The sequence below is a fragment of the Halichoeres trimaculatus genome, unplaced genomic scaffold, assembly GCF_033239565.1.
Source record: "Halichoeres trimaculatus isolate MK-OKI-2021-1 unplaced genomic scaffold, fHalTri1.1 fHalTri1_scaffold_15, whole genome shotgun sequence".
In the NCBI taxonomy this organism is placed as follows: domain Eukaryota; kingdom Metazoa; phylum Chordata; class Actinopteri; order Labriformes; family Labridae; genus Halichoeres; species Halichoeres trimaculatus.
In genome coordinates, this window is record NW_027437193.1 from 6,253,051 (window position 1) to 6,278,562 (window position 25,512).

Consider the following 25,512-nt stretch of genomic DNA (forward strand, 5'->3'; position numbering starts at 1 on the left):
CTATTATTCTCTGCCATGCTTTTATCAATCAAAGCACTTTGTTAACATTAAATTTTAAAGGTGCTTTATAAATAAAGTTATTTTTACCATTTACTTTATGACTTTAATGGCTTGAAGCTTATAAAACCAAAGTGTTTTTTGTTCAATTACTGGCTCATTTTAAGTAATCAACCCATTAATCTTATTACTTTAAATTGATCTTTTATGCCTGCATTTTGTTTTAATCTCTGAACTGCCCTCAGTGTCACCCTGTGTTTTTTAGTGCAGTCTTTAACAGAGCCGAATAAGAATCACAAGATGAGTTAAACACTTTAATTATGTGTTCACTTTGCAGTCTACTGCATATAATCAGATTTGTTCATATATTATGTTTCAAATTTAATTTTTCAATTTCATCCTTCAAATGGAACAGGAAGGATTGTCAGTTATGACAAAATTAACATCTTACCCCAGTTACCCTCTGATTTAATATTACAACCAGTGATGGTACATTCAACAAAATAATTTTGATTTTGCATAAATGATTACCACAATGACCTATGATAATGTACAGAAAAGCATGCTGTGTCATTGTGCTGTAAACATTTATATTGTCATGACAAGGCAGAACATCTCCAAACATGAGTAAATAAGTTCAATCTAGCTTCCAATCAGCATAAAAAATAAGAGAAAGATTTTTCTGGAACAGATGCTTTAACATCTTCCTCCTCTTGTCATGAACAGCCTCATCTTGTGCTGCTCTGTTACAGAGTTTTGTCACAGCCTTGCTGTCTGCTAGCAATCATCCTGCTCACATCAATATTGTTTTTTGCAAAGATCTCTCTTGCTTTCTCGAGCGCTGTATCCGGCAGGGTTCGTGTCCGGCCGAGGATCCAGGCGAAGTCGACGTGGAAGAGTCTCAGGATGTCTGTGCAGGAGTAGACCAGGGCGGAGTTCACGTAGTCAGTAGACAGGATCCAGTATGGGGAGTATGGAAGCACTGTGAAAGAAGAAAGAGTCATCTCTTACATGAAGTAGAAAAGGTCAAAGGTCACTGACATGACAGAGAGGCTCTCTGCAGTCAGTCTGAATCAAACGTCCTCTCACCATAGGAGTAACTTATCCCCAGCTTGGCCGGATTCTTCATATCCTCTATGACTCCGGTCCCTTCTATTTTCCTCAGCTCTCCTTTTCTGTTTCAGCCCAGACATTCAAATTTCATGTCACGTAAAAGTATACACAAACCATGGAAATATTACCTCTTGACCTCACATTTGCACAAAGAAATTGCAGATAGAACTCACAGTATCTCCGAGCTGACCACCCGAATGGAGCTGTCCGTCGTCAAAGTGAAATTGGTTTCGATGCATCGTCCCTTCTCAAACTGGGCCGGCAGCTTGGCAATTTCAAACCATCTCCCCATGAACTGAGAGGGCAGGAATACACACGAGAGTTCAAAGACAATTGAGAGCGCTGACAGAAGAGAGTATGAATAAATCTACATGTCTTAGCCGAGACAGGAAAATGTGCGGCTGTATTTGCCTCGTATGCCTCTTCAATCTTATGCCCTGCTTCATTTCACATGTAGATGTTACAAAGAACGTACGAATCCACATTTACAGAGATACTGTGAGATTTCCAAATTCAGCACTAGACTTTAACATTCAAGAAAGCAGATAATTTAGGATTTTTAGTGCTTTTGATGATGTTTAAATGCATTGATTATGACATATATGCTACCAACTACAGTATAATGTGTGTCAAGCAGTTTTTAAAATGAAGGCGCTGCTTGTAAATGTCTGATACCCTTTGATCAACTTACTCCTCATAGCAAATTTTCAATTTTGTATTGATAAAGTCCACGTCTAATAGAATAAAAATGAAGGCAAAAATAGTTATATACACAATAAATTTCTTTGATGAAATGAAATGTGATAAAACATTTTTTTTCTTCCAAAGCAGAAATCTGCAAATCTTATCACCCTGCCTCACCGTGGAGCCAGATTATGGATCATTTTCTGAGCAGAATCGTTTGTACCTGTTTGAGATTGAAGGCAGCTTGAACGGTCGGTTCTGGACACGGTCCCCAGTGAGGCACTTGAGCTCTGATGAGCGGAAAGATAAACGCCAAAACCAGAATGAAACAGCTCTTCATGTTGGACACCGGGTCTTGGAACCTGCAAAGTTAATCAGGAGAAGCAAAAATCAGTTTATTTTCCTCTAAATGCAAGAATATAGTCTTTTATTAACCTCGTTTTTATTTTGTTAAATATAAATATGAATAACTTATCATCTTTTCTTACCGCTGCTTCCTGGTGGTTTAGATATATGCTCTCCCCCTCGAACAAATCCTGGTTTCTGAATCTGAGATGCTGCTCTCCACGAGGTCTTCCACTGCTGGGACGATGAGTCATCAATGGACGCCGTTGTGTGGAGGCAGCTTTATTTCAGACATGAAGTAAACTATTAGTAAAGTGGAGTCATGGGGGACGTATCAGGGGAAATGTTATAAAACGGTCTGGATGCGTCTCTGCCTTGGATGCCACAAAAAAACACCAGCTACTCACGAGACATTGTGAGTTTAAGAGTCTCTAAAAAGATCCTGATTCAAAGTTGGTTGTTCTGCTTCATGCCACATGTTTGTTAAGCTTTTTATTGAGTAATTTAGTGAGAACATGGTTAAAGTGGATCAATTTTCTCCTTTTTGAAACTTAGTTACTAACTTTTACTTTCAAAGCAGCATCAACAACTGAATTAGCAGTTAGCATTTCTATTAGCTGCAGTGCTACATGCTAAAGGGAAGTATCCACACATCTACTGAGCAGAACATCTAAAGTTTTTGGCTACTGTGAGTTTCCAGAGAAAAAATCACGTGTGAGCCCAGATGTTCAAAACAGAGACAAGTGGGTCAGTTAAGACTTCAGTGGTGGCCAAGGACTGGCATGTGGACCAAAACAGGTCAACCTATCTGGAAGTGCTCGAGGCAGACAAATGTGATAATGAGAAAAAGTAGGAACATGAGAACGAGCGGGCGGGGAAGGTCAGACTATGAGGACAGGCAGAATAATGTGAATCCTGTGCCAATGTTTTCAGTCCTGGGCTAACTTTTCCTCTCAGAGCTGTGAGCAGAATCCCGTCTTTCTCTCTGTGGTGGTTGTCAGCAGGTTTGATGAGTGATCCTGATGCTGTCAGTCAGTCAGAGCGCTGCTGGGAAACTCAGGACTCAGGTGGAGTCCACCTGGAACAGGCCTGCCAGAGCTGGTGCAGGAGTATTGATTGTGGATGATATATGGAGAGAAACAGGATGTTGTGGATTCACTCAGTGAGCCCAAAAGAAGTCTGATGGGTGAAACTTGGTGTAGTATTTCTATATTAAAGCCATTTATAAATTTCTGTGAGGCTGAGCTTTAGCTTAACACGCTCATTCCAGTCTTAATGTGGCTTTCCTATTCTGTAACTGTCCCTTATCTGTCTCTAAATGTTGTATCTAAACTTCATATTTATTTAATACATTTTAGATTGTAAAATCTTATTTTGTTCAATTTGGGATTTTTCTATTCTGCTCTATTTATCCACTTTGTTCTTATTGTTTACATGCCTGTTGATGCTGAAACAAACTAAACCCCCCGCCCTGGGGATCAATAAAGTGTAATCTAATCTTATCTAAATCCAATAACCTCCCAGCTTTTATCTGCCTGACAAACAGCTACAAAGAGCCTGTGTGTAAAGAAGTTCAGCGACACCACTGACCACACAAATCTACCTCTCACACTTTGAGAATTCAAAATTAAATCCATAAAAGTCCATAAAATCAATGGGATTTCAAACTTCCAACCACCAACATTCTGTATGAATAAATAAATCAGCTGTTAAGACCAAAAATATCTTTCGTACCACGCTGAAAACAAATGTAAAACCACCTGTCTTAAAATGCACTGCAAAAACTGGAATTTAATCAAGTGTTTATGTCTTATTTTTAGTTAAATTGTCGTATTAGCCTCAACATAAGCCACAAGTCCAAAAAAATGTTTTATTTAAGTCAGTGAAAGAGAAGAGTGACACCTAAAATGCTTTTAAAAATGCAGATGGGGCAAGAACTAATTGCTTGCCAAGTTTTTTTAAACAAGACAAGTCTTCTTAGAAAAATAATTAAAGAATTAAATATTATACATATATGTATATATATATATATATATATATATATATATATATATATATATATATATATATAGAGAGAGAGAGAGAGAGAGAGAGAGAGAGAGAGAGAGAGAGAGAGAGAGAGAGAGAAAATATATATATATAGAAAATACATAAATAAATGAATGAATAAAATTAAATACATATTTTTTTAAAAATAAATAAATAAATGTATTTAGAAATAAATTCTTGGAATAAATAATTTTAAAAAATGTATCTATATTTTAGAAAATTAATAAATAAATACAATTAAATTAATATATTTAAAAAATAATAATACATGCATTTTGAAAATAAATACATAAATCAATATAGTTTAAATATAAATCAATAAATAAATAAGAAATAAAAAAAATCAAAAATTACGTTTGTCAGATTTTTTGTTTGTTTGTCTGTTCTTATTTTGTTGTTTTTGCTGTTGTAGAAATTCAGTTTTTTGTTTTTAGTTTTTTTAACATCTTGAAAAAAGACATTTTCTTGACATGTTTGATGAATGTGGCCCATATTGTCTCCATTAACACAATTTATGACTTAAATTAAGATGTGAACACTGGCTTGGATTTCAGTTTTTGCAGTTTGATTGTCTTGATATGGATGTTCACTTGGACTCTTCGACATTTTGGAGCTTTCAGTAAAACATTGGCTTCATTTTTCACATTTGAAGCTGTTTCTTGCTGTAAATGCCAAAACAAATATCTGTTGACTACATCAGAGGACCTGAAGAGTCTGCAGCTGCCTCCAGGTGTTATTCTTCATTACATGTTTGCTAATGAGGCCTGTAACTCATAAAAGTCAACCGCACAGTAGCGCTGACAGAAAGTCAGAGGATCACAGAAGTTATTTGAATTCATCCTCATGAGATCCAGAATATTCCCTCCAATAGAGACCATCTGTTCAGAGTCACAAATGTCAGACTTGTTGCATTGGAAAATGAAAGGTCAGGAGATCAGGAAAGTTATCAGGATTCATCCTCAGGGGAACATAAATATCTCCTTCAAATTTAATAGAAATAATGTCAAATATTTGTTTTCGTATTTGATTTCAATCTTGAACTATCCAAAGGTCGCTTTCGCGCTACAGATGAATATGAAGTTTTTTTCTTTAGTATTCAGGAGATGTTGTTGCTTCTGTTGTTCATCTCACTGTTTTACAGCACTTTCCACTGATTGATGTCCTAGCATTAGAGTCAGAGAGCTGGCACGATAGGTACAAGCTGAATATCTGCCAAAATAATCAATTCACAGAGAAAGTCATCTTCAGCCATGGACACGCTCCAAACACATTTACCTGACATTATTTAATACCAGGGTCCCTGATAAGCTGTCATGTAAACATCTGTTCTAGTGCAGTTAGACCCTCCAAACAGTTTAAAAACCAAACACAAATATCCTTTAACGCTCTCTGCTGTCGTATAAAAAAGCCCCACAGCTGCAAACAAGGTCAAATGAAAGATGAGAAAGATGAGAAGGATCAAAAGGTTCAATTTCCAGCTAATACATTTCAGAGAGGAAAAACTTGTTAACTGCAGCCTGAAACATCAAAGCCTGGCTGAAGAGGGGGCGGCGAGCTTCTCCCCTGGATGGAGGCGATGAGGCTGACCGGTCACTTCATGATCAAGGGAAGGAGCAGCCTGCGCCGGCACACTCGCTCACAGATCCAGAAATAAATATTAAACGTGGGGGAGTGTTAGAGAAGTTGCTCTGCAGTATTCCAGCTTAAATATGGGCCATGCTGCTTTTATCTTCTGCTTTGAATGTGAAACCTGCGCCTCTGATGAGTTACCTGGAAAGCTGCTTCACTGGACTATCAGTCCTTACATCTATTTGGTGCCTAATTTACTCTAATGAGCAGTTTGACCAGCACTGTGGTGATTTTGGGGTCCGAGTTTATGTCACAAAATCCTGTGGGTGGCGCTCTCTACTCTCTTTTGAAGGCTAATGCTATCACTGCTCAGGTTACCTGTAGTTGAACTTAACCACCCAATCCCCACTCATACTTATCTGTGGGGACAAGCCTAGGTAGCATATGAAAGCTCTGTTTGATGTTTCTGTAAAAATCAGTCTCTCAGTTGCTCAAACATCATTGTACCACCAGCACAGACTGATGAAATCAAACCTCACCTGTCTTTCAGGTGTCTCTTGATCCCAGATGATCAGTGGTCAGTTTTCTGCAGAGTTAAGTGCTGTAAACATCAGCAAACTCTGCTTCTGACCAGGGAACATGTTTTCCATTAGGGGGCGATACAGGGTAAGCATGTCAGGATGTTTTTATGACAGGATCAGGATCTGAATTTTAAGCAGATTGTTTTTCAAACTCATACTAATTTAACCTGCAAACAACAGTTTTAGACCCAAATATTTCTGATCCTGCAGTCTGAACAGCTTTTCTACTCGATTTCATAACCTCAATCTCTAATGTGTGTTTCAAACTCTTTTTTTCACGTCATGATAAATCCATTCATTTAAAGGCGTCAGCTGTAAGAGTGGTTGAGTTTCTGCAGATGAACAGCACTTTGGCTTCATGCACGGTCTGAATGTAGTTTAGAGAGACGTTATTGGATAAACTTTGGTTTTGTTTGTGGTCTTGGCAGAAAATGTAAATGTTAATACATTGTAAGCTGAAAGCTGGAAGTCATATGAGTATAGTCCTCAGGTCACAGTTGGTCCGCGGGGCTCACTTTGGACACACCTGAATTATGATAGCTCAACTAAGCTAGCATGACCACCAGGCAACTACAGTTGCCTGTAGGTGTCAGCCGATTTGTAAAAGCAATAACACCATAGACTGTATAAAACATGGACGTAGCCTCCACGACGTCATCCGTCTGTTCCTGAATCCGTGAAATGAAGCCAATCCACCGACACAGACACATTTACTATGACACCAGCTGTTAGTTTTTCTTCGGGCAGCTACAGGACACCATATGGTCACGTGACCTGAGCCGCACCTCTGATTGGAAAATCAAATATTCCTAATAATTTCTAATCCTCAGAGATAGAAAAAAATCACTCCCCGTACAGTGTGTGTTGATAGTGAAATCAACATTTTGGACCCAAGCTGTTTTTTGAACCAGGCTGTAAATATGTTTTAAATGCTGTAAAAGTTAGTTTTTATGGCTAGGTGTGTACGGGACTTCCTGTCTTTCTGCAGCCAGCCTCAAGAGGATTCTCGCTGAACAGCGACTTTTAGCACTTCCACATAGGCATCATTTTTACTAACCGGATGTTGCCCTTTGAATAACACAAATGCAAGAGCAAAAACACAAATGAGGAAGTCACAACACAACAGAAGTACAGCCACAACGTTGGTTAAGAGGACAGTTTTCTTAACAGACACAGATGATCTATTTAATCATTTGATATTTCTTTATTGCTTATTTTTCATGTGTTCAGCTTCTGTAGAGTATTTTTGTTTGTTTGTTTATTATTATCATCATTATTATCCTTATCATTACTATATTTTTAGTACTATTGTTGTTATTGTCATTATTTTGTCCGAAATAAACTTTACTACTACTACTAAGTATATGATTATTTTCTTTTTTTACCTTCAGCTATGATAAATACAGCTTTAATGCTATTGCTATTTATTCATAAAACTAAATGATGACATATTTTTGGGTTAAAAAACACATAAGTACTACACAGCACAAAACTGAAATCTTATCAAGTGTCTGTCTTATTTTCAGTAGAAAATGTCTTTTTAGACTTAATATGAGCCACAATTACCTGACCAGTCCAGAAAAATGTCTTATTTAAGGTTATTTAAAAACAAAAAAAATAGGTCTGAATTGCTTGTAAGAAGTTAAAAAAAAATCTGCCAATAGAACAAGAAAGAAGTTTCCTGTATTAAGATTTTTTTTTTAGTTTTGAGGAAATATTTCTTGTTTCATTGGCAGATTTTTTTTTTACTTGTTACAAGCAATTTAGACCTTTTATAGACCTTATCTTTAAAGAACTCAAAACAAGACATTTTTCTGGACTAATCAGTTGAAGACAATTCTAAAATGAAATAAGACAAAACACTTAATAAGATTTCACTTTTTACAGTATATGAAGGATATTACAAGGTGAGACTCCTATGAAGCTTAATTTATCATAGATGAAGTTATAAAAGATAATCACTTACTTACTTTTGCAACTATTCCTATCCAGTAGGATAACTAACCTTTTTAACTTCTGCTGTGGCCGTACTCCTGTTTTGTTGTAGCCTTTGCATTCATGTTGATATATAGTAGTATTCAAACTTTCTTTATCATCGTAATTTGATCTAAAATGGCAGATCTTTTCCATCACAGGTAATTATCTTATTAAGGCGCTCAGTCCAGCCTGCAAAAACACAACTAATTTTTTTTTAATTGTTCATTTACAAAAATCTTTTCCAACGGGTACAAAAATGTCTGCTTTGTTGGAAACACGTTACTTGAAGTTAGAGTCTTTCTTTCACAGACTCACATCACGTCTAAACGCGGTGTAGTATTCCTGAAGGTTTATCATCACATGAGCGTGAACACGCCTGACTCACAGCCACACTGACCGTCACATGAGAGCCTCACGTGTTGCTAAAACTGGAGGTGTGTCTCACCTGTGTACACACACAGTGAAGGTTAAACATGTGGAAGTGAAAACATGCTTTAACATATGTTGTAATGAACACACATACACACAAAGAGAGAGAGCTTGAGAACATGTCCTGCTGCTGAAGGACAACTTAGGCAACATATCTGACCTTTAACCTCGACTGACTCCGCGGTATTTCTAGGAACTGGAGAAATCTGATACTGAAACAAAGACGTAAAACCTGGACTGTAATTTGAAGGGTTTTAGAGGATGCTACATTTCCATGTCCAAGTAAAGGAAAACTAAAAAGCTGATTTTAACTTTGGTTAACATTTTGAAACTAAACTGAGTGACTCACTGAGAGGGCTGGAATAATTTCACCATTAAAGCTTCTGTGTGGAGCTTTTAGATTTTTATAAAACAGACTGAAATTAATGCGGATGTCTCTTTTGGGCCGGCTAAAGCAGACGAGACCATCAGCACAGACTGATTATTTCTATAAAAGAAGCCTGAAATATGCAGCGGGTATCAGACTGCTTGGTTATTAATCCACCTCAGGAGAAAGAGTCTTTTCTACATTTTCTTTGACCAAGATTCTTGCAAAGGGATAACATGCATCAATTTGTCAACAGGGGGCGCCAAAATCAGAAACAAGGAAGCTTGTAAGTTTTTTCACCTGTATGGGCTGATTGCAACTCATCCTAGCTGTGTGAATCATCTATAACTGTAAATATAGACGATATTTGTGGCATTAAAAACTGTTCATGCTTGTCATTTATAACAACATCTAACCTAAGAGTCTTCAACCTGCGGCTCTGGAGCCTCATGTAGCTCTTTGATTCCTTTTCAAAGGTTCCCTGTATCTTTTAAAAAAATATTACTGAAATAAAGAATTTTTATTTTTCTTACAAAGGGTATTAATGTTTAAAGACAGAGATGCTAAATAAAATCACGTATGAACATTTTGTTTAAATAAATATGCATCACACCTTACAAGAAAGCTTATAATTTTTTTTTTTTTATTATTATTATTTTTTTTTAATTTTTGCAAATTTTTGACATTTTTTTTAAATTTAGAAAAAAATATTTTGGTATATTGTGCAACTTTTTGAATTTCTGCAAATTATTTAAATTCTTTTTTTTTAAGTATCGTAACCAAATACATTTTTCTTTTTATAAATTCATGAAATTATGGCAAAATTTTAAAATTTCAAAATTTCTGCAATTTTTTCAAAAGAATTTTGCAAATTTTTTAAAATTCAAAAATTTTGAAAAAAAATTGCAACTTAATGAAAATTTCATTAATTTTGCAAAGTTATGAAATATATGGCATTAAAACATTTTCATTTTTAAATTTCTTGAAAATAAAAAATTAAAACATCACATGTTCAGTTTTACTTCTCATTCAGATTATTATTCACTAGATTTTTATTTTGTTTAGAACATCTTTTAAAACTTTTTTGTCTTTTTTTTTCGAGATTAAGTACATTTTGTGGCTCCTGACTGGCTTTAATCCAGGTGAAATGAGGTAAAGGTTGCAGACCCCTGATCTAACCAATCTCTGAGCAGGATCAATACCACCCTGACTGCGTTCACACCACCTGGAGGCTAATATTTCCCAAAGGTTTGATTTCTTTTACCATGTTTTTTGCAGCTGCAGCAGACCGATTGATGCTGGATCTGAGTTCCTGTTGTTACCTATAAAAGGACTTTAATGGTAAACATGTTTTTCTGCATCAGGAGGCTGTCGTCCAAACTGCTGCTGCTGAAAGCTCCTCTGTGCTTTGGGACTCTGACGGTAAAAGATGTAAAAGAAATGTTTCCTCAGATACATTTTAGTTTGGCTTTTGGGAACGCACGAGTTTCACATGTACGCTTTCCTTCTTTTATTGAATTTAAGGTTATGAGACGTGTCTGATTGGAATAATCAATGATTAATTTAAAATGATTTATAAATTTCTACCTGAACCTGTGAAACGATTCAAAGAGAGAAATAAACCTCCTCTTCGATGCTTTTTTCCTGCTTTCCTTGAATGAAACAAAATGTACAAAAGAGCAGAGCGAGGTCAGAGATGAACTGAAAAAAACATCTACAGCCCTCCAGACATCACACAGAGTGTTGGTTTCTTTTCAGGCCGCAGTAAACTCCAAAAATCTGTAAGAAACTAGAAACAGCCGAAACTGTTGACTTTAAAAAAAGATCTGTAAGAAAATATCATCCAGGTCATTTTCTTTAAAAGCTCTGAGTGCCGATGTAAGAGTGATCTATGACCTACGGCAGCGACTTCGTGAGGAGGAGAGAATATCTGTGATTAACAGGCCAGCTCCCTCTGAAGTTAATTCAGTCAGAGATTATATTTATACAAGCATCAAACATTCCTGAGACGGATGAGTCACTCGTCTGTTAGCTTCAGCGCTGTTACCGCAAAGACTGCAGGCAAACGTTAGTGAAGTAGTGATAAGAAACCTGTCACCTTTATTTTCATAGCTGTGGGCCTGAGAATGTGTCACTGTAGGAGGTCAAAGGTCATTTCACAGCAAAGAGAAAAACAAAGGAAACTATGTGGTGAAAGCATGATGGATCAATGTTTGATTACACTGATGAATGGACTTTTTCATTCAGAAAATTCAGATTGATTAATGTTTACATTCCTACAAAGATTTTTATTCCTTAAATTTATCTTTTTCAGTCTTTGTTTGCTTTTTTTATGAGAGTACTCAACACTATAGAGAAAAAAAGAGGTGAAAGTGGGGAGTGACCAGCACCTCAAATTTACAGATTTAATAAGTTTATAAAAGTCATGTTCAGCAATCAGATTAAAGTGATGCAGGTGAAGCACAGGAAATAAAAGGTTTCGATATTAATTTCAGTCTCAGCAAGTGAGCCCAGAATGGAGGAAGTTTCATCATTTTTTTTTTTTTTTTTTTTAATTTAATAGATTTTTATTGAGTATTCATATCCCATACATTCCAAATATACATCTCTGTCTCTTTTTAGCCAGTTGTACTATTATATCTTAACAAATAATTAACTTCAAATAAGGAACACCGAACAGTTGTGCAAACAATTACAAAAATAATAGAAAGAAAAAATAAAAAAAAGAGAAAGGGGGAGAATAGAGTGGAGTGGGATCTAGAGGGCTCAGTTGTAGAGGTATATACATATTAGAATATTTCTTCATTTATTTACACATATATACACATACAAAAATTAAATAAATAAATGAAGTACATATATATACATGCATACATATATACATACATACACATACAAACACACATACATAAACACATACACACACACATACACATATATACATATATACAAACATACATACACACACATACATACATACAGATACATACACATACACATATATAAATAGAAATAACAATAACAAATTATGAAATAAATAAATAAAACAGATAAATAAATAGTAATTTGAAAAAATAAATTTAAAAAAAAGAAAAAGGAAGACACACAAAAATATACACATATACATACATATCCATATATACACACATGTACACAGATACATACACATTTCCTTACTTACATACCTACACTAAAATTTGGATTCCACTCACAATGAATAACATTGTCATAAATCCCTGAGTCCCCAAAGACATCCCCCACCCCCCAGTCTCCTATCATCATTTTTATAAGAAAAATATCTTCATGATATTGAACTTTTATTGAAATTTATTGATATCTGATTGAATTTATTATGTCATAATGCAGAGGCAATGTAAGATGCTATGAGGAGGATCTGTTTTAATTGGTTTGAACAGACCATTGCAGAATAACGGCTGCATGGGGTCCAATAACTGCTGTAGCCCCTGTTAGCCTTTAGCTCGTGCACTGTCACTCTCCTGTTTAGCTGTCTTCTGCTCTTTCTTCTGTCTAACAGTTAGGCCCCAGTGTCCACCATCACTATCACAATCACAGAAATACACATTTATCTCTTGTCATTTAAAGTGTGGATTACAATCAGGCATATATCTAGTAGGGAGAATTCCCTTAGAAAGTCCTCACAGCCCTTTCACAGTGCGTCTGTAATGAAACTAAAATTGTGAAAAGGTAAACGTGCCCAGGTCGAGCTGCATTTAACTTAAAACACTGATTAATTTCCATGTTCTACAGCTTCAAACAAACACTGAAATTCTCTACTTGGATCAATAATAATAATAAACGTTAATGGGCCTTTAAAAGACTGAGAGCCCAATTGTCAGGGTTTTAGTGGACCCAGGTCACACTTAAAGGGACTCAATAAAACCTAGCCGAAACAGACACAAGTCTGCCACACGATGGCACAACGGTTAGCGCATGTTTCTCCCTGTGCATGCATGGGTTCTCTCCGGCTTCCTTCCTCAGTCCAAAAATATGCTCATCAGGTTAATTGAACACCAAAGGAGTGTGAGTGTGAATGATTGTCTGTCTCTGTGTAAGCCCTGTGATTAATTGGTGACCAGTCCAGGGTGTACCCTACCTCTCGCCCAAAGACAGCTTGGATAGGCTCCGGCCACCCGTGAGCCTTAACAGGATAAGCAGTTCAGAAAATAGATGAATGAGTAATAATATAGATCAGCTCTACTACTACACTACTCAATTAGCGGCCCGCTGGCCATATGTGGCCTCAAACTAGTTGATAAGGATTTGAGTCTGATGAGAAAAAAATATTTTACAAGCACTGACAAGTTCTTACAAGAATTTCAACATTATTTCAAATATTGACTGCAACACCTATCGTAACCTAGCAACTAACTCAATGCATTGTGTCACTGAGCAGGTGTGTTTGAGAAGTTAACATCAGCAGTCCTACACAGGTGTAAATAGCATGTCTCTTTCTAAGACAGAAAATGGGTAAGGAAAATCTTCAGTTTAATCCTGCGTGGAGTGTAAAATATTTATTTTACCACCAAGTACAAAAAACAAACCAATGTGTTTGCTCTGCAACAAGTGTGCTGTAGTGCTGAAAGATTATAATGTCCAAAATCACAATCCTGAAAAACAAGTCGCATTCCAGACAAACTTTTCTGATGGATCTCATGAGGGGGCGGCTAAAATTCAGAGTCTGACTGCGTCTTATAACCGGAGCTGTACTACAATGAAGCAGACTTAAAAATTAGCAAAGATTTTCATAAAACATGTGGATGATTTCACGAGAGCAGCCATTTTCAAAAAGGCCAAAATACCACTTCAGCTGCCTGTAGTGGGATGATAATCTTCATGGGGGTATTACACATTTTTATAAATGTTTAGACAGGTTTTTAAGGAAACAGTTTATCAGGGATGGGAATCAAAAAATCTGGTTCCTGTTGAGAATTGATAAGAAATGTTTCAATCCATTGATATCGTTAGCCTTTGTGCTTAACGATTCCCTTATCAATTCTTTACATTGTGCCAGAGCCGCTGAGCCTTACATCGACTAGTTTGCTGCAGCTACCTTAGCTTAGCAGTTAGATAACGTTTCCCAAAAAAACTCTGATTCATTGTTTTCAGCTTGAAGTTTTACTGAAGAACTGACTTCATAAAGAAATGTACATTACTCTCTCTCAGGAGATTCATATTCAGTACATTTGAAATGGTATAAATCACCTTATTTACCAAAATAACAAAATAGTGCAAGCTTGATGATAACGTATATGGGAAATTGCAGTGATATGCTAGCAGTTAGCAGTTAGCATACATCAGTATAACTTCATCAACTCTTTGTAAAAAATACTGAGAATTTCAAATGTTAAAAGCTAACAGGAAATTGAAAGGCTCATGGCTGACTTCATAACTACGGAAAGGTTCCAAACAACTTAAACTATTGCTATAACCACTTTGAGACACTAGATGGCCTACTTGAATTATTGATATATGAAAACACAGTACATCAACGTCACATTTTGTGCAATTTTTACCTGTTTCTGTTTAATATCCAGACTCAGGGACCAATTACATTTTATTCACTTACAGTATAAACTCAATTAGACGTTGTTGACACAGAAAACCTGTAAAGCTACTTTTTGTACCAAGAAAATTCACAACAGGAATTGATAGGGGAATTGATAAAGAATCAGATCGATAAGCAGAATCAATAAGGGCATCAGTATGGACAAAATATTGTCAATTCCCATCCCTACAGTGTATCGTGTTAACTGCTGTTAATGCATTTTACTACCTGCTCCTGTAGCTCTCTGTCTGATTCTGTCTCTTCTCTATCAATGTACAAGATTTCCTCCTCACTTCCCACACGTTTCTGTGAAAGGCTCTGACAGTTTTCTGTGAGCGCAGTGGGTTAAAGGTGAACCCAAAGGCAGCGAGAGAAAGATGCAATCAAGGAAGTGAGACACACCTGTGGCTGATTAATCCCTCCTAGCGACCTTAGTGTGTGTGTGAGGAGAGAAAAGCAACATGAGGTTTGTGGAGCTGGGAGATGTAGTAAATGCTTCCCTGAGACTTCACTCACGTTCCCAGAGTTGGACAGAGTGAAGGGAAAGTGTTTTATTGATGAGAACAGTTTCTCGTTGATGTCTATCAGGGGAAAATAAATATTCTGAGTGAACTCTCCTCTTCCAGGGGAAAATATCCTGCTAGTTAAAGCGATGAATGTCTCATATTTATCCTGTTTTCGCCGTGAGATGAGGAGAATGCTGCTTAAATTTGACGGTTAAAGTTATTGATCTGTAATTTGCGGGCCGCCTCGATTCGGTGAAGGCAGATAATGGATGTTTTCTGGCTGTCTGTCAGGAGAAACTGGATTTCTTCTTCCTGCACGAGCTCCTTTTCTTCCTCTGTTTCAAACACAAGAGCGGAAAACTGTGTAAAAATGTGCATTCAGGAATGTTTTTGACTTCCAATGGCACAAACTCTTCTCTTTGTCGTCTGCAAACTCTCGATCTCATTCATCTTTAACAGTGTACACATTCCACGCTGCTAATACGTAAGCCACAAACACCTCACGGAGGTGATGTAAGAACGTGCAAATATCAGATTCTTCAACATTTCTTTCCTTCTGTTGGTACATTTCTGTCTGAAAAGCAAGAAAATCAACCGAGCAGAGCATCCACACGTCAGTCAGCCTGACAGCTCAGGTGTTGGTGTGATAGGTGGAAGGAGAAAGCTAAAAAACTGACAGTTTTTATGTAAATACGTCAGAGTTTCTGCTTAATTTTTGATGCGCTACAACGACTCAGCGAGCGTTTGCGGTCCGTCAAGCGTGCAGGGGGAATAAATAATCTCAAACAACACAAAACAAACAGATAAAATGTGGCAAAAGCTTCACAAACAAACCCTTCACCTTATGCATGCATCACTCTTAAAGATCAAAATGTTTTTACGGCTGTTTTGTGACGTTTAGCTCGTTAGCTGTTAGCTTTAGCGACTCGTTCCTCCATCCTCTCTGCGTTTGCCGCTCATTCATTCCCTCGTTTGTTTTAATGGTTACTGGTTATGTGTGAAGCAAAGAAAAAACAGAAACAAGTTTCATTGAAAGGAATGATATAACCTACACATACAGAGATAAGAGAGGCCTGTTTGAACAGCCTCTTCACTCCAACAGGTGTTAGCTTTCACACTCACTCCACCTCATCTCACACTTTTCTGTGTCAACACAAGAGGAGGGGGAAGGAACAGGATCAGTGATGAAACTGCCGGCGCTTTGCTCTATAAAAGACCCCTGGATGTGACCAAGAGGCACACAGGAAGTATCGCTGAGTCCATACAGGTGAGCAGACACGACCCTCTGGTGAAACCTCACCCAGTGTCGTCCTCTTCTCTGAGTTTCACTTGTTTTCTCCTCTGCAGCTCGTTGTGTGAAGATGAAGGCCATGCAGGTGATTGCTTTGACTCTGCTGTGTGCTCTCGCAGCCAGCGCTCAGATCATCAGGTTTGGGAAATGTCCCAAACCTCCCGTCCAGGCCAACTTTGATTCCAGCAGGGTGAGTCTGAAACTCCAGCTCCAAACCAGCCTGTGATTTAAATAAAAAACAAAACTGTTCAGTCCTGATTTTGAAAAACACTTCCATGTGATCCTGTGTTTCCTGTGCAGTACGTTGGTAAGTGGTATGAGATCCAGAAGCTGCCAACACAGTTCCAGAAAGGCGAGTGCGGCACTGCCACCTACAGCCCAAAGAGTCCTGGAGTCATCGGAGTCTTCAACAGGGAGCTGCTGTGAGTACAGACCTTCTGAGTGTTCAATACATGTTTTTAAAATAGATTTTTAATCTGCATCTACTTAAACATTAACACATCTTACACAACCAAAAGTTACAAAGCTACAATTTCACACCCACTGATCTTAAAACTACAAAAAGACCAAAACAAAAGTTGTTTTATCATCCAAGTAAGAGCTGTTTTCAAGAAAGTGTTTCCAACCAGGATTGTCTGACTCTCCAAACGTATACTGAACATTTTTTTTAGCTTTTATGTTTGGATCTTAATTGAACAGCTTAGTTATCAGCCAAAAACCATCTTATGTAATCACATCAGACTCGGCAGATGTCTCTCTGTTTAATACAGCGTAAAGTAAAGTAAAGTAAAGTAAAGCATTCTGGGAAATCTCTAATTTTATAGCAATCCTTTTAAGGTTAAAAAATGAATATTGGGGGAAAAAATTAGACTTCCTGTTAAAATCAAAGTCGAGTTATGAGATAAAAAGTTATAATATTATGATAAAGAAGAGTTATGAGAGAGTTAACTAAAAAAATATGAGTGAAAAATGGAAATTATAAGAAAAAAAGTTAAAATCTTAAGATAAAGAGTGAAAATTTTGAGGAACTAAAACAAAATTATGGTACAAAATCAAATTATGTGTTAAGAGGCTTAAGAAAGGGAAAATTTTTAGATTAAAAAAACTTTGTTTTATTGATTTATTTGTTTTATTTATTTATTTATTCCTGCACTACCTTTAATGTACAGCCCTTTGTTTCAATTGTGGTTGTTTAAAAGTGCTTTATAAATAAAGTTGAGCTGAGTTGTATATATCAGAAAAACTTGAAATGTGTTTAAAAATTGAAATCATGAGATTCTGTCAAATAATGAGATTGAAAAAAATAAAAAAAATATGAGATACTGAGCCAAAATGAGTAAAAAAGTTGAAATTGTGAGATAGCAAATTGAAAGTATGAGATTTAAAGTTGAAATTATGAGTTAAAAAAAAATTAAAATGACAACAAAAAAGTTGGAATTTTGGGATAAACTCAAACTTATGAGACACTATTTTAAATTATGATGAAAAAAAATCAAAATTACAAGCCAAAAAGTTGAAAAAAAAAAAAAAAGATTTTACTTACCTGGGGAAAGTAAAATATTAATCTTTCACAATGATTAAATCTGCAAAAAGGAAGCATTAAAAACAACATTGTATGTTAAATCTTTAAACACTCTAGTCACTTAAAATTAGTAATTATTATTCAGAAATTAACATCCTGTGCATGTTTGGGTAAGAAACAGGAAGTGGAGACATCACTGCCGCTAAAGTGCATGTGGACAAAACAAGTCGAAATTTTGAACATTTTTTTTACCCAGCAGACACCGGCTTCCATAGATTTAAGATAAATTTGAGTTAAAAAATCAGAGTGAAGAATTGCTGAATGAAAATGAAGATTTCTGTGTTTTTTTATTTTTTTTCCAGCGATGATGGAACTATCAACTCCATCGTCGGCTCTGCCAAGGTCAAGAACCCCTCTGAGCCCGCCAAGCTGGAGGTTTCCTTCGCTGACAGTAAGAGTGATCTCATCCACACCAACATGAGCAGTCATTTACATTAAGTTTAGTTAATCCACAGACAGCTCTGACCCTCCTTCTCTTCCCTCCAGTTCCTTCTCCTCCTGGTCCCTACTGGGTTCTTTCCTCTGACTACGAGACCCACTCTCTGGTCTACGGCTGCACAGACTTCGGCCTCTTCCGCATGGAGCTGGCCTGGATCCTGAGCAGGGAGCCCACCATGTCCGCTGAGACCCTGCAGAGGGTGCACAGCATCCTGTCTGCTGCTGGAGTCAATCCAGAGAGGATGGTCACCACCAACCATGACGAGACCTACTGCGCCCCCATGTTCGAGTAACCTGAGATACTCCTGTTTCATCCTACGGGACTGTGAGACGGAGACGCCTGAGGGCCTGTCTGTACGTCAGGAAAAGTGCAATAAACCTGTAGGAAAACATTCATGTTTGCTGTGCTTTTTCTCCTTTACATTAGTGTTCCTCCTGAGCCACAAAAACATTTTCCCCATTCTTTACACCAGTGTGGGTTTTTGATTAAATATGAAAGTGTTTAAAGCCTGGGGAGTCAAACAGATGGGAAGTGCTGTATGGTCATTACCCACACAAATTAAAGCAAATCTTTCAAACAGTAAGAGCTAACTCACAGGTCAAACTGCTTTTATCCTCTTTTATAGATTTTTCATGCCTCATTTAAAGCTCCTGTGAGGATTCACAAGTGGCTACATTTACATACTGTCAAACCTTTCACCCTTTTATATTTACAATATTAGCAATATCCCGGTTGCGCACAGTCACGTTAACACCAATAACCCTTTTTAAAAAACAGAATATGCTCTTATACGCCCATCGGGATATCCCCATGTAAACAGGAATAACCCTGTTTGCTTGGGCATGTAAACAGGTTATTCCAAATGTTTCAGAAACTGGAATATTTACCTTAACCTGAATATTGACTGAATGTAAACGTAGCCACAGTTCTGGTTATCGACTGAGCATTGATGCCCTTCAATGACCCAGCAAAGTAAACATGACCATCAACAAGACAAGCAGGTATATCTGTGAAGCTGTTTTAAATGATGTCGGCACATGCTCTGGATGTGATCAGAGTTTAGTCAAGTCAAGTCGAACTTTATTCACGTAGCACATTTTAAAACAAATTCAAAAAAAAAAAAACTTTAAACAGCCACGGTTGGCCAAAGTGCTGAAGTACAGGCTTAAAATCAAGATCAATAAAAACACAAAATGACAAATTTTAATAAAAATAAAATAAAACAGTAGGTAGGTAAAAGACACAAAAAAAGTAGTAAAAAAGTAAAAAAGAAACAATAAATATAAGCAGAGAGACATCAGGTATTACTTTCCCCACAGGGGGCGCCAAAACCCAGGTTAACCTTAAATTCCTTGAAGAGTTTTTACAAAAGTGTGACTGCTGTCATTCGTTGTGTGTTTTTCCTTTTAAAGAGAGTAATTATTAGAGGAAGTATTCTGCTTTCTCGTATTTCAAACATGGGTATAAAGTAACTACGCTGGATGGTCAGACTCAACGTGTGAGAATTTTCATGTCCCAACATGTTTATATGTTGTAGAAATCTCTGAATCTTTCCTGGATCTGATCCAAAAGTTTCGTTCAAAAAACAGAGCATGAGATCTTCGTTGACTTGCCCCTGACTGGTTCATGACACATTAGAGGGGTGGGCCTCAAACACCAAGGTCAGTTTAGGCTTCTAGGGGACTAGCCAACCAGAGGAAAGGAGGTTTAATGGTGCGTTTAGTTTGTGCTCGGAAATCAGAATTACTGAGTTCCAAGCCCAATTAAAACACCCCGACTGGGAAATCGGAGCATCCACACCACCTCTGAGTTCCCAGTAGGAGATTCCAACTTCAGTGGTAAACCGTAATTAACTTAATTTAGAATTTCTGACACGTGTTTGCGGCAATAAAAAAGACGTATACATGGTACTATTCAATGTTTATATACAAAAATTCTGCTGTTGTGGCAGGTTTTTCCAGCTTGACAACTGGAACGCTGAACTCTGAGATTATGGCCCCATTTACACGACAATGTTTCATCTGAAAATGCTAAAACACTGTGAAAACTCAGTGAAAAAAGTCTGCATTTACACAGAAACGCTCATGGACTGAAAACGCTGTAGTGAGCATCCCAGGCCTATAGGTGGCGCTATAACTGTCTTGTCCAGAAGCCGCTTTTGTGGGATCTCCGCCGAAGTAGAGTTGAGCCGGTCATCTGGTGTATTGAGGAATACCAAGTCAAAAAGTGGAGCAACAGATGCAGATTTTGTTGAAAGACAGTCAGCAGATACAGCATATTGAGTAGCACAAGCACAACACGGTAGTTCGTGACTATCGTACCAACGGTACTGTTATCCTGTTAAATACGCGCGCGAGGCAGACTGTGACGTGAGCATCTCCACTGAAAACGCCGGCTTTTATTGTTTACACGGCAATGGTGTCGGCAGCGTTTCAGAAAAATCCCACTCTGGAGGCCGTTTTCAAAAGTTTGTGTTCAAGGTCGGCTGAAACCCTGTTTCCATGTAAACGCAAGGCTGAAACGCAAAGAAACTTTTGCGTTTCACCCTAAGGCCGTTGTTGTGTAAACGGCCCTTAAGTCATTCCCACTGCTGACTTCCCAGTTAAGGGTTTCCTAAAACACCATTGTGAGAAGAGAGTTTCCTTCTTTTAACTGTAAATCATCTAAAGCTACCTTAGAGGCACCAGAGAATAGAATAGAATAGAATAGAATAGAATAGAATAGAACTTTAAAGACATTGTAACAAGTACAACGAAATTGAAGTCACAGCTGCAATCAAGAAAACAAAAGTGAGAAAGTGTAAAAAGCTCCATAAGAAAATAGATGCTGACAGCTTGTCCATCATTGTCCAGTCAGCCAGCCTCCACCTCCACAGGGTCCAGGACTGAGCTTCTTCAGCAGTCTGTTCAGTCTCTGTCTCCTGGATCCTGTCTGCTCACAACAAGTGAAGCTCTTCCAATGTGGCGTTGGTGTCTGGTGTTAGCTCTGTTAGCCATGTCTGTGAATAGCATGATGCTACTCTGCCTTCTGGTATTCCCACTGTTGCTGGGTTAGCACAGCTAGCTTATACAGCTTATTGGAGATAGATCTTACGTTCCCAATAACGATGGATGGAAGAACACCACTCACCTGAAAACCAGCACGTCGTCCTCACCTCCTCCTCCTCGCCTTGTGGGAAACATCAGGCCTTGCACCGGTTAGCATTGACATGCTACAGGGTAGTTTAAAACCTGAAAAAACATGTTACTCTGCTAAATGCTTTCTTTACTTCAATTTAGTGCAAATACTAATATTTTTGAGTCAGCTAAATGCTAAACTGGACTGTAAAATACAAAAAAACTCATAAACAGGGGCATAGATGGCTTACTGGTCTCAGTGATGCACCATGAGGTTTCACCTTAGCACAGGTGGCTAGGGTTCGATTCCAACCTGTGGCCTCTTTCCCCACTCTTGACCTGTTTCCTGCTCTGTCCTCTCCTATTTAAAGCATGACAGCCCCCCTAAACACTTAACACTTAACACAAGAAAGGAAGAAAAAAAACTCACAAACATGAAGTTACATAAAAAGAAAACTCTTGCCTGATTCTGTTTTTAATCTTTTCCATCTGGTTTTTAGATTTAAAGGTAACACATTTTTTCCTCCTCATATTTATCTGTTTCCTTAAATATGAAAACAATTTCCTGTTTGTAGTCTAAAAGATTCATAAAGTACTGATAAAGTGCAAATGAAGGAAGAACGTAGAAAATAGCAACTGTCAGAGGTCAAACCCTTTAAGACAAAGGTTGTGTTACAAACAGGAAATCAATTACCAACATTTCACTCCATCCAGAGAAGACACCAGAGCCTGCGCTGCTGTGTAAACAACTTTATTGAAACGACTCTTCAGGATCCTGGCTCTTAGTTCATGGCGCTGCACAAAGCTGGGTCCTGGTTGGTGGTCAGCAGCTTGCCCACATTGACTCCCATGGAAGTCAGGGTGCTGTGCAGATCCTCCAGGGTCTCCTCGGCCAGTGTGGGCCTCCTGCTCATGATCCAGGCGAACTCCACGTGCATCACGCCGAGGTCGGTGCAGCTGTAGACCAGGGAGTAGTTCTCGTAGTCGGTGGACAGCACCCAGTAAGGAGCAGGAGGAGAGTCTGGAGGAGAGGAGGAACAGCACAGTGGAGTCACACCGGGAAATAAAGTGTTGGAGTAGAAATCTTAGTTTTTTCAGCAGAGGTCTTACTCTCGAAGAAAGAAACCTGCAGCTTAGCGGGCTCAGAGGGGTCTTTGGCCCAGGCAGAGCCGCTGATGGAGCTGGTGGATCCGTCAGCACTGAGAGAAACACATGGATACAGGATTAAAACCACACTGACAGCGGACATAGCAAACAAAAAGTTAACACCACACTATAAATATATTAAAGTATGAATCCAAAGTGCAACAAAAGAGCTATTTAATGGTTGATTAATCTGCCTCTCCACAAACCAGGCTTCAAATCAAACTGGTGATAACTTTTTATGATGGATTTTTAAACTTTGTAGGAAAAAATGTATAACTTGTTAAGAAATTACAGTTATCACATGTAAAAAAGTCACAACTGAAGTGAATTACCTTGAATTTGTTGGTTAAGGACAGCATTAAATGAGGTGACTTGAGTATCATCTTACTTAAAGTTAAAGTTTTAAAACACAGAACACTCATTTCCTTTGCAGGGAGAAATATATTCCTCCTCAAATCGTTAAGAATTTTTACAGGCGACACAAAGCTGACCCCAAAAAAAGTTAATTTAATATTCAAGCTGCCCTCATGGGAGGGAAACAGGCTGAGGACTCACAGCAGCTCCTTGTTCAGGACTCCAACGACTCCGGGGCTCAGCAGGCTGTAGGTGGCAGTGCAGCACTCGCCCTTCTGGAAGGTGTGTGGCAGCCTCTGGATGTCGTACCACTTACCAAGATACTGCAGAGGCAGAAAAGAGAGCATGAGGGCAGGAATTTCAGCTTTTATTAATGACTTACTGCATAATGAAGCTTCAGTGGCTGTTTCTGTGACCCACTGGAAAGACAGAAATAACTGAAAGATAGGATTGTTTTGGTGTATTCACCCTGGCAGCATCAAAGTTCTCCTGCACGGCCGCCTTGGGGCATCTTCCTGAAGAGATGACCTGAGCGTTGGCTGCCAGAGCAGACAGCAGAGCGAAGGAAATCACCTGGAGGGCGTTCATCTTTTCTCCTCAACCTGTAGAGAGCAGCAGCACGGAGGTAAAATCAGCTTTCTAGTCACATAAAGAAAAGATGAATCCAGCCCTCCTCCTGCTTACCTGTGTTACTGGGAAGCAGTGAAGGTGTCCGTTTTGATGGTGTTTATATACAGCTCAGTGTGAGCGCTGCACCCCCTCCTTTCTAAACATTTACATGGAGGGCTATGTTAGGAAAATTACGTGAGAACTAACACCTGGTGAGGTTGTATTTTGTGTTTGAAGAGGCCTCTGACAGAAAACAGGTGACTTACTGATACACGTAAACATTCACAGACCTTGACTGATGCTGATAACAACTTAAAGAAAACAAATGTTTCATGGTTAAGTAACAGAGCACAGTATCATGATTTATTTCTATTTTTCACAGGTAACTCTTTTGCCATTTTTTTTTTTGACTATTTAACTGTCTTCACAAAAACGTTTTCAAACATTTTGCAAATGGGTCTGAAACCTGCGGCTCTGAAGCCTCATGGAGGTCTTTGACTCCTTTGCAGTGGCCCTTTGTTGATAAACACAATGTTCACAAATATTATTGAAGAAATATTTTTTTTATTTTTCTAACAAAGGGTATTAAGGGTAAAATTTTGTTGATCTAAATATGCATCACCTCCTGCAATAAAATTTAAAATTTTTAAGGTTCTTGCAATTTTTTGTAACTTTTTGCAAATATTTTGAATTTCAATTTTTAAAATTCTAACAAATTTTGAAGATTTTGCAAATTTTGAATTTTTTGTGCATATTACAAAATTCTTTAATTTTCTTTAATTTTGCAAATAATTTTATTTTTTTTGATTAAAAATGAATTCTTAAAATTTTTACAATTGTAGAAAATAAAGCATTTTTTAAGATTTTTTTTGGCAAATTAATGAAATTTTTTGCAAAACTTTTGGGACTATTTTTTGGGGACTAAATTTCATTTTCTGGAAAATTTTGTCAATCTTTGAAATTTCCAAATTTTAAAAAAATTGAAAATTCTTACAACTTTTTAGAAAATTAAGCCATTCTTGGAATTTTTTGGCAAATTTATGACATTTTTTGAAAATTTTTGAAATCTCAAAATTCTATGACTGTCTTTTATATTTAATTTTTATAGAAAATTTTGTGAATTTCGGAGATTTCTAAATTTTTTGAATTTTTTATGTATTGAAATTTCATACTTTTTGCATTTTTTAAAAATATGACATCACAATTTTTTTCAATTTCTTTTAATTATTTGCAAATCTTTTTTTTTAAAAAATGAAAATGAAGACATCACATGTAAAATTTTATAAACACAAAAAACTTCTTGTTAAGATAATTAACCACTAGATTTTAGCTGTGATTAAAATTTTATACACTCTTCTGTCTGTATTGTGAAGGTAAAGTAATTTTTGTGGCTCCAGAACGACTTTAATCCAGGTAAGCTGAGGAAAAATTACTCTTATGAAAGTAAAGGTTGCAGACCCCTGATGTTGCAGGACTGACTCTCATAGCTGAAACCAGATGTTTGATAAACCAAGTTGAAACAGACAGCTAAAAAGATGAGAGTTTTTTGCGATCCAAAGGTAGATGAGATATTTTCCACAAACTTTCTTTGAGCATTTTCAAACTCGAGACATTTGACCTTTCAGGCCATGGTTAGGCCTACTTCCTGAAGGTAAGACAGCTCAGATCTAAGGCTTTTCCAGGTATTTTAGGGATTCATTATCCTGAAGAATCCTTCTATATAGGATCTCGCAGTAATCGAGACCTAAACAAGATTTTCTCCAAGTGTAAAAGACGTAATTCCTCAACCTTT

The 25,512-nt window shown here is 37.4% G+C and overlaps 3 protein-coding genes across 5 annotated transcripts in view; 1 reads left to right on the forward strand and 2 right to left on the reverse strand.

Annotated features, from left to right (window-relative positions):
* LOC141803941 (apolipoprotein D-like) overlaps positions 1 to 18,874 on the forward strand; it is a 337,954-nt gene extending 319,080 nt beyond the window's left edge. Inside the window, exons 1-6 of one of the 3 annotated variants that reach the window (XM_074688062.1) lie at positions 15,082 to 15,143; positions 16,344 to 16,450; positions 16,531 to 16,664; positions 16,775 to 16,896; positions 18,359 to 18,447; positions 18,543 to 18,874. In XM_074688062.1, coding sequence (XP_074544163.1) covers positions 16,545 to 16,664; positions 16,775 to 16,896; positions 18,359 to 18,447; positions 18,543 to 18,787 — 576 coding nt within the window. In that variant the 5' untranslated portion in view covers positions 15,082 to 15,143; positions 16,344 to 16,450; positions 16,531 to 16,544 and the 3' untranslated portion in view covers positions 18,788 to 18,874. Of the gene's footprint in view, positions 1 to 15,081; positions 15,144 to 16,136; positions 16,451 to 16,527; positions 16,665 to 16,774; positions 16,897 to 18,358; positions 18,448 to 18,542 lie in introns of those variants that run through there. The other 2 variants (XM_074688061.1, XM_074688063.1) reach the window with 2 other exon arrangements.
* apoda.1 (apolipoprotein Da, duplicate 1) lies at positions 453 to 14,993 on the reverse strand. Its single transcript, XM_074688064.1, has 6 exons — positions 14,906 to 14,993; positions 2,283 to 2,419; positions 2,018 to 2,156; positions 1,284 to 1,405; positions 1,087 to 1,172; positions 453 to 979 (listed from the first exon to the last, which is right to left on the reverse strand). Exons 3-6 carry the CDS (start codon positions 2,132 to 2,134, stop codon positions 744 to 746), a joined length of 561 nt encoding a protein of 186 aa, XP_074544165.1. The 5' UTR covers positions 2,135 to 2,156; positions 2,283 to 2,419; positions 14,906 to 14,993; the 3' UTR covers positions 453 to 743.
* Positions 18,875 to 22,377: 3,503 nt separating the features above from the next.
* Positions 22,378 to 24,222, reverse strand: LOC141804669 (apolipoprotein D-like). Its single transcript, XM_074689253.1, has 5 exons — positions 23,796 to 24,222; positions 23,580 to 23,713; positions 23,313 to 23,434; positions 22,722 to 22,810; positions 22,378 to 22,632 (listed from the first exon to the last, which is right to left on the reverse strand). The coding sequence occupies exons 2-5, from the start codon at positions 23,697 to 23,699 to the stop codon at positions 22,394 to 22,396; spliced, it is 570 nt and encodes a 189-aa protein (XP_074545354.1). The 5' UTR covers positions 23,700 to 23,713; positions 23,796 to 24,222; the 3' UTR covers positions 22,378 to 22,393.
* Positions 24,223 to 25,512: the final 1,290 nt, after the last annotated feature.

Coding starts and splice junctions, on each gene's coding strand:
- LOC141804669 (XM_074689253.1), bottom strand. CDS start 23,699: ATGAACGCCCTCCAGGTGATTTCCTTCGCTCTGCTGTCTGCTCTGGCA. Junction 22,811..23,312: donor GTCCTGAACAAGGAGCTGCT/GTGAGTCCTCAG, acceptor TGTTTCTCTCAG/TGCTGACGGATCCACCAGCT. Junction 22,633..22,721: donor GCAGGTTTCTTTCTTCGAGA/GTAAGACCTCTG, acceptor CCTCTCCTCCAG/ACTCTCCTCCTGCTCCTTAC.
- apoda.1 (XM_074688064.1), bottom strand. CDS start 2,134: ATGAAGAGCTGTTTCATTCTGGTTTTGGCGTTTATCTTTCCGCTCATC. Junction 1,406..2,017: donor CTGCCTTCAATCTCAAACAG/GTACAAACGATT, acceptor CTGCCCTCTCAG/TTCATGGGGAGATGGTTTGA. Junction 1,173..1,283: donor GTGGTCAGCTCGGAGATACT/GTGAGTTCTATC, acceptor GGGCTGAAACAG/AAAAGGAGAGCTGAGGAAAA.